A 7,136-nucleotide genomic window follows, 5' to 3' on the forward strand; every position below is an offset into this window, starting at 1 on the left:
TTCCGTAATTCTGCTGAAGAACATTTTCCGACTACTTGCTCTATCAAATGTTCATCTGGCTCGTAAACTCATTTTCCTGCTCGCTGTCTAAGTCTAATTACATTTTTTTCGAATTTCTCTCCTTCCTTGTTTTATCTGACGAAACACATGTCTCTCAAATATTTTGTTTTGTTAGGCAGGAAGTAGACATCAAGTTTCTGAATTGCAGTTTTGTAAACGTCAGTGTTCTCTTCTGGTCCAACAACGTATGCTCCTGGTATATTGTAAATTATTTCTTATATTCTATCCTCCTAAAACCAATAAGGTTGCTCTCTTTTTTAAATCTCCACTTATCCTGCTGCATCTAAATAAATATTCAGAGACCTTTTCCACCGTTCCCAACGTAAGGCTACTACCGCATTGTCACCCTCAAGGTCGAGCTTTTCTGGGGTCAGAAGGATATTCGCCATTTTGTAGAGTAGGTTTGGGGCAACCTAGAACCAATGGACCTTATGGTCAGGCTCACCATATACTAATACTTCACAATTTAGTCACATACAACTAGTACGGCTCATGATTTTATGCCAATCACTCACAGGTATGATTCACAATTTCATGTTGGCTCATACTGCCATCACACACACGTATGATTCACAATTTCATGTTGGCTCATTCTGCCATCACACACAGGTATTATTCACAATTTCATGTTGGCTCATACTGCCATCACACACACGTATGATTCACAATTTCATGTTGGCTCATACTGCCATCACACACACGTATGATTCACAATTTCATGTTGGCTCATTCTGCCATCACACACACGTATGATTCACAATTTCATGTTGGCTCATACTGCCATCACACACACGTATGATTCACAATTTCATGTTGGCTCATACTGCCATCACACACACGTATGATTCACAATTTCATGTTGGCTCATACTGCCATCACACACACGTATGATTCACAATTTCATGTTGGCTCATTCTGCCATCACACACAGGTAATAATTACAATTTCATGTTGGCTCATACTGCCATCACACACACGTATGATTCACAATTTCATGTTGGCTCATACTGCCATCACACACACGTATGATTCACAATTTCATGTTGGCTCATTCTGCCATCACACACACGTATGATTCACAATTTCATGTTGGCTCATACTGCCATCACACACACGTATGATTCACAATTTCATGTTGGCTCATACTGCCATAACACACACGTATGACTCACAATTTCATGTTGGCTCATACTGCCATAACACACACGTATGATTCACAATTTCATGTTGGCTCATACTGCCATCACACACACGTATGATTCACAATTTTATGATGGCTCATACTGCCATAACACACACGTATGATTCACAATTTCATGTTGGCTCATACTGCCATCACACACAGGTATGATTCACAATTTCATGTTGGCTCATACTGCCATCACACACACGTATGATTCACAATTTCATGTTGGCTCATACTGCCATAACACACACGTATGATTCACAATTTCATGTTGGCTCATTCTGCCATCACACACACGTATGATTCACAATTTCCTGTTGGCTCATACTGCCATCACACACACGTATGATTCACAATTTCATGTTGGCTCATACTGCCATCACATACACGTATGATTCACAATTCCATGTTGGCTCATACTGCCATCACACACACGTATGATTCACAATTTCATGTTGGCTCATACTGCCATCACACATACGTATGATTCACAATTTCATGTTGGCTCATACTGCCATCGCACACACGTATGATTCACAATTTCATGTTGGCTCATACTGCCTTCACATACACGTATGATTCACACGCTTTGTCTCCACATACCGAAACCAGTACTAAAACATCAAATAATGGAGTAACATTCTTTTTAATTAATGACACCTAACTTCTGACAAGATATAGGTAACTTAATGAATAAAGAATGATTTCGGCTATGAAGTTGCGGAATACTTAATGTATTATTATTAACAAAAAATATGATATCGAACAAGGTAATTACATTCATAATACTCTTAATTAGTATATAACACCAATGAAATAATAACCTCTAATTCGTAATCATAATGTTTACAATTTTTTTTTATTTTTTTTTACCACAAAGATTAAATACTAATATCATTCTCAGGTGCCAAATTATCCGGTCCGGACCATCAACATGCTGACTATAGCCCTAGTATTCCAAGACCCTAGGTTCCGATAACCCGTTGATGACAAAACGTCAGCGCGGAAACCTAAATGTGTGATTTTATTAATTTGACCGTGAGCCAGCATTGCATTATCGTATTTTGAAGGGGCAAAGCTACAAAATCACTTATTAATTTCGTGTAAATAGCTACAAACATCCAAAACATAAAATTATTTCCAATTATCTACTTAATGTTATTTTATTTGTGGAAATAGTCGGTATGAATTAATATGTGAACGAGATCTAGGGTCGGGAAGTGTAGGTTATGCTTTTGCATGAACAATTTATAACAACAAGTATCAATAACACAATCTCATCTTTTCTTACCAATAATTATCGCAACCATACATCATCCTACCTCCCATTTTATTTTATTATTTTAAATGACCAATATCGAACGTGAAATGAAATAATGGAATTATTCCACTTACTTTTGTCCTCGTCGCCACTTGTAGTGCTCCCTGCGTCACTAATATTACCTATTGGCTCGGTCACACACCAGTATCAGGAGGACGTGCGCGCACGCTCACCGCTCGCACGTAACTGACAACTCTCCCCACTACCCGTGTGTACGAGACAACAACATTTATTGAGTATAGGACACTACAATATCACTTCTAGTCGCGAACGGGCATCATCCGTTCCGACTTACTTCCCTCCGTACACAATGGTACCGTAATTAGTGAAATAAGTCAGCCCATTAATCAACACCTTATCGCTTAAAATATGTAATATACAATCAAACACAATATACAATCAACCGTTTTGTTCTAGAATGAAACAATCATCTTTTCAATTTTAAGCGACGGTATCTGACACTGTATTTAACTAATTACTTACGATAAAAACATATTCATTTCAAAATAATAAATACCTACAATGATAACATAATGCAATAATAAAAGATGTTAACGACCAGTAGTCGACAGATATTTAATCGGTACTCGAAACCGATAGACAAGTGGGTAGGTACAATAAAAACATACTTCAAATAATAACTACTAATTGTTATGATAACCAGAAATCAACAAAAAAATAATCGGGTCTTGAACCCGATAGGATAGTGGGTAGGTAGAATAAATACAGATTCATAATATCCTAATTAACTGTATGCTAATTATTGATATACATGCATTTTTTACACAGTTTTTCACAGTTTTAGGACTGACGTTTGACGTCTATATCGGTGAAGATCTACTGTTGTACTTTTAGTTATAAATAATTCGTAAACACCAGTATCTGCCGGAAAAAATATTTTATTGTGTTCGTAGTGAGAAATACAGTGACTTACATTGAATATATTAACAATAGCAGTGTCTAAGTAATACAATTAAACAAAATAGTACTCTCAGTGACTCAGCGTAATTACTGGTTACCCTCAATTTTTCATAAAGTGAATGAACTATTAACGCTTGTTTGTGCTCCTACTGATATTCTCGCAATCATCAGTTGACAGGCCCACATTGACTTATGACACATTGGTGACAGCGGAGGGATATTCTCGACGTTATCTGTCAAAGTCTGATATCGAGTCAGCCGCGCCATCTAGCGACCCAACGCTGAAACACATAAATTTTTACCTCTGCTTACCATTATGCCAGGTGTCAAGTGTGGAGGTTGCGGTCGCTTTACATCGACGCTAGAGAGCGCTAAGTGCGGTAAATGCCATGCGCAATATCACCGAGTTTGCGTGGGCGTTGCTCCCAAAGCAGTTGTTACCGCAAGCTGACGCTGCCCAGAATGCAAAAAACACCTAGCCAGGGACAACAGGACTGAAACCCCTGTAAGAGGTGCTGCGGGAAGTCCACTTACTGTAAGCCCTGTAGGGCAAACCAGTGAGGAGACTAGCACGCCCAACACCACGTCCAGCCGCTCCGATCTTGCTCCTATTTTCAACGAGCAACAATCGCCATCTCCTACTCCTTCTATGCCATTAGATAAGGTTTCTGTCGACGACATCACGGCACGGGAGATGTCCCTAATTGCTGGCTCCAACATGAGCCTTCTCTTCGAGGAACTGAGGGCGATGCGTGCGGAAATCCAGGAGTTTCGCAAGGATATGGAGGTTGAAATGATGGAGATAAAAACCTCTATGCGCAACTGTAACGCGCGCATTGATGGCCTAGAAGCCAGAATCAGCGCGTTAGAGCAGAAGGCTTCTTCGGGTGGCTCATCGTCCGACGGGATCGTGGATGAGTTACGGCGGGAGTTAAATGACAGGGATCAGGAGCTTTTAGCGAATGATCTCGAGATTTCTAACATACCGGAGGCAGCGGCTGACAACCCAACACACATCGCCGCGATCATAGGACTCAAGTTGGGGGTGAGTTTGGATGAACGCGATATTGTTAGCGCGGAACGGGTCGGCGGGAAACAGCTCAACGCTACCAACTCTGCGGGTCCAACAGAAGCTCGGCCGCGCCCCATTGTTGTGCGCCTGGCGCGCCGCGACCTGCGCGACCAGCTGCTGGCGAGCGCGCGCGTGCGCCGTGGAGCGACGACGGCCGACTTGGATTTGCCCGGTCCGCCCCAGCGCTTCTTCCTAAATGAGCGCCTCACCAAAACAAATCGCAGGTTGTTTCGGAAGGCGCGAGATGCAGCTAGCCTCTTCAGCTGGAGATTTGTGTGGACCAAGCGGGGCCGCATCCTTGCTAGGAAGAGTCCAGGTGATACCACGCAGAGAATCCGCACTGACGAGGACATTTCGAGGATATTCGGACCTATTAATGAAACAATGTGATATCTCATTACTTTTATATTTGTTATTTTTTAAGTCTGCATTTTGTATTGCTAAATCGGAAAATATGCGTTCTGACAACAGTTTGTTTAGGGCGTCTGGTAACACTCAACTGACACTATTTTGCTTACTACTTCTACATAATAATACACTGTATAAACTTTCCATCATAACTTTTTCCTTCCTTGATATTGCACAAAAAATATATACAAACAAGCCAACTATCACTACTTTACTATATTACAATCACAGTACATTTTTACACAAACAATTATATACACGGCATAAAACATTACACATACTACACAAATATTTACTTTACTATATACAAATAAGCCAATTACTACTACTCTATTATATTATATTCACAGTACATTTACACAATCAATTATATACACGGCATATGACAATAAACATACTCCACAAATATTTACTATACTATATACAGCACAAATGACTCCAAGTAAATGTGTTAAGTTAGGTCTACTGAATGCAGGCTCTCTAGGAACTAACCATGGATTTTTGATAGCAATGGCCAATTACTCAGTGGATTTAATGGCCATCAACGAGACTTGGTTGCGTAAGGGTGAAGAGGACCGCGCGCCTAGTGTGCCTGGGTACAAGCTCAAGCATATTCCGCGACCTACATCTGTGCGTGGGGGGCGTGGCGGGGGGGGTCGCATTTTATATTAAGGATGGAATTAAAGCGCGTGTCAGAGCACATCCTGTACAACCCAATGTAGAACAGCTCTGGTTATCTCTCAACGTGAACAGGAATAAAATACTTATTGGCACTGCCTATCGTCCGCCCTGGTTGGACTTGGGGTCTTTCCTGGAGGGATTAACTTCTAGCATTGCTGGGTTGGCTCCCTATGATAATTTAATACTTATGGGGGATTTTAATGTTAATATGTTAGATGGCAACAGCAAGAAAACAAACGAGCTTGTGGATTTTTTTAGGTACCTTAATTTAACACAACTAGTCCAAACACCCACACACTTCGTAGGTAACAGTAGCTCGCTTATTGACTTAGTCTGCACTGATGCAGCGATTCGAAACGTCCAAGTGAATTGCATTAGGGAGCTCAGCCATCACGCGTTCATTACTTGTGAGACAGTTTTTAAAAAACCGAAGCCTAAACCAATTCATGTAGTTTTTCGTCCGCTTCGAGATATACTAGAAGACTACTTTCATAGGGATCTAAATTCCATTCCTTGGTCGCGTATTAGTGACATGATGGATGTCAACGCCATGGTGCAAACATTTAACTCTGCAATGATCCATCTGTTTGACCTCCACGCTCCCATCAAAACGAAGACTTTTAAAACCCGTCCCACTCCGTGGATAACTGACAATATCAGGCTTATTTCTAAACTAAGAGACGAGGCTAGGGATAGGTTTCACAAATCGAAATTGCCAGAACATAAAAAATATTACCTTGATTTAAAACATCAAGCAATTACGGCATTGGCTAGTGAGAAGAAAGCATACTTTGCTAAGAGCATTAATGACAACATCAAGGACCCAAAGCTTCTATGGCGCAATTTAAAAACAGATGTGTTGCCAGACCACAAACAAAGATTGCTACCAGGACATTTTGACAAACCTGACGAAATCAATGCAGCGTTTCTAGATGTGCCGGGTAATTGTCAACACAGCGACTCACAGCTGTCTTATTTTCAATCACACAGGTTTAGTGACACTTCCTTTACACTCACAGCGACCAAGGCCGAAGCAGTCCTCAAAATAATTAAAAGTCTAAAATCGAATGCACAGGGTATCGATGGCATTAGCCTCGAAATGTTATGCCTCACACTACCAACCACTTTGCAAGTGATCACAGACATTATTAACCGGTCCATAAGCACGCATACTTTCCCTGAACTCTGGCGTTGTGCTATCGTGCGGCCTATACCTAAAACCAATAACCCAATTAATACTAAGGATCTAAGACCAATCAGTATTCTGCCCTGCCTATCTAAGATCTTGGAGCGAGTAGTCTACTCTCAGGTTGTCGAATATCTTGAGGCCAATAACATTCTTCCTGACCTGCAATCGGGGTTCAGACAGGGTAGGGGTACTGCGACGGCTCTGGCCGACGTGGTGGGTAATATACTAGAGGCACGCGATAGAGGGGAGGGTACAATTCTGGTTTTGCTAGACTTTTCCCGCGCTTTTGATGCAATTA

The 7,136-nt window shown here is 41.1% G+C and overlaps 1 protein-coding gene across 1 annotated transcript; it reads left to right on the forward strand.

Annotated features, from left to right (window-relative positions):
- Positions 1-3,130: 3,130 nt before the first annotated feature.
- On the forward strand, positions 3,131-5,731 carry LOC113508249. The gene has a single exon (XM_026891204.1). The coding sequence runs from the start codon at positions 4,138-4,140 to the stop codon at positions 4,948-4,950; it is 813 nt and encodes a 270-aa protein (XP_026747005.1). The 5' UTR covers positions 3,131-4,137; the 3' UTR covers positions 4,951-5,731.
- The last annotated feature ends 1,405 nt before the right edge of the window (positions 5,732-7,136 follow it).

The sequence above is a fragment of the Trichoplusia ni genome, unplaced genomic scaffold, assembly GCF_003590095.1.
Source record: "Trichoplusia ni isolate ovarian cell line Hi5 unplaced genomic scaffold, tn1 tig00004238, whole genome shotgun sequence".
Taxonomy (NCBI): domain Eukaryota; kingdom Metazoa; phylum Arthropoda; class Insecta; order Lepidoptera; family Noctuidae; genus Trichoplusia; species Trichoplusia ni.

Coding starts and splice junctions, on each gene's coding strand:
- LOC113508249 (XM_026891204.1), top strand. CDS start 4,138: ATGCCATTAGATAAGGTTTCTGTCGACGACATCACGGCACGGGAGATG.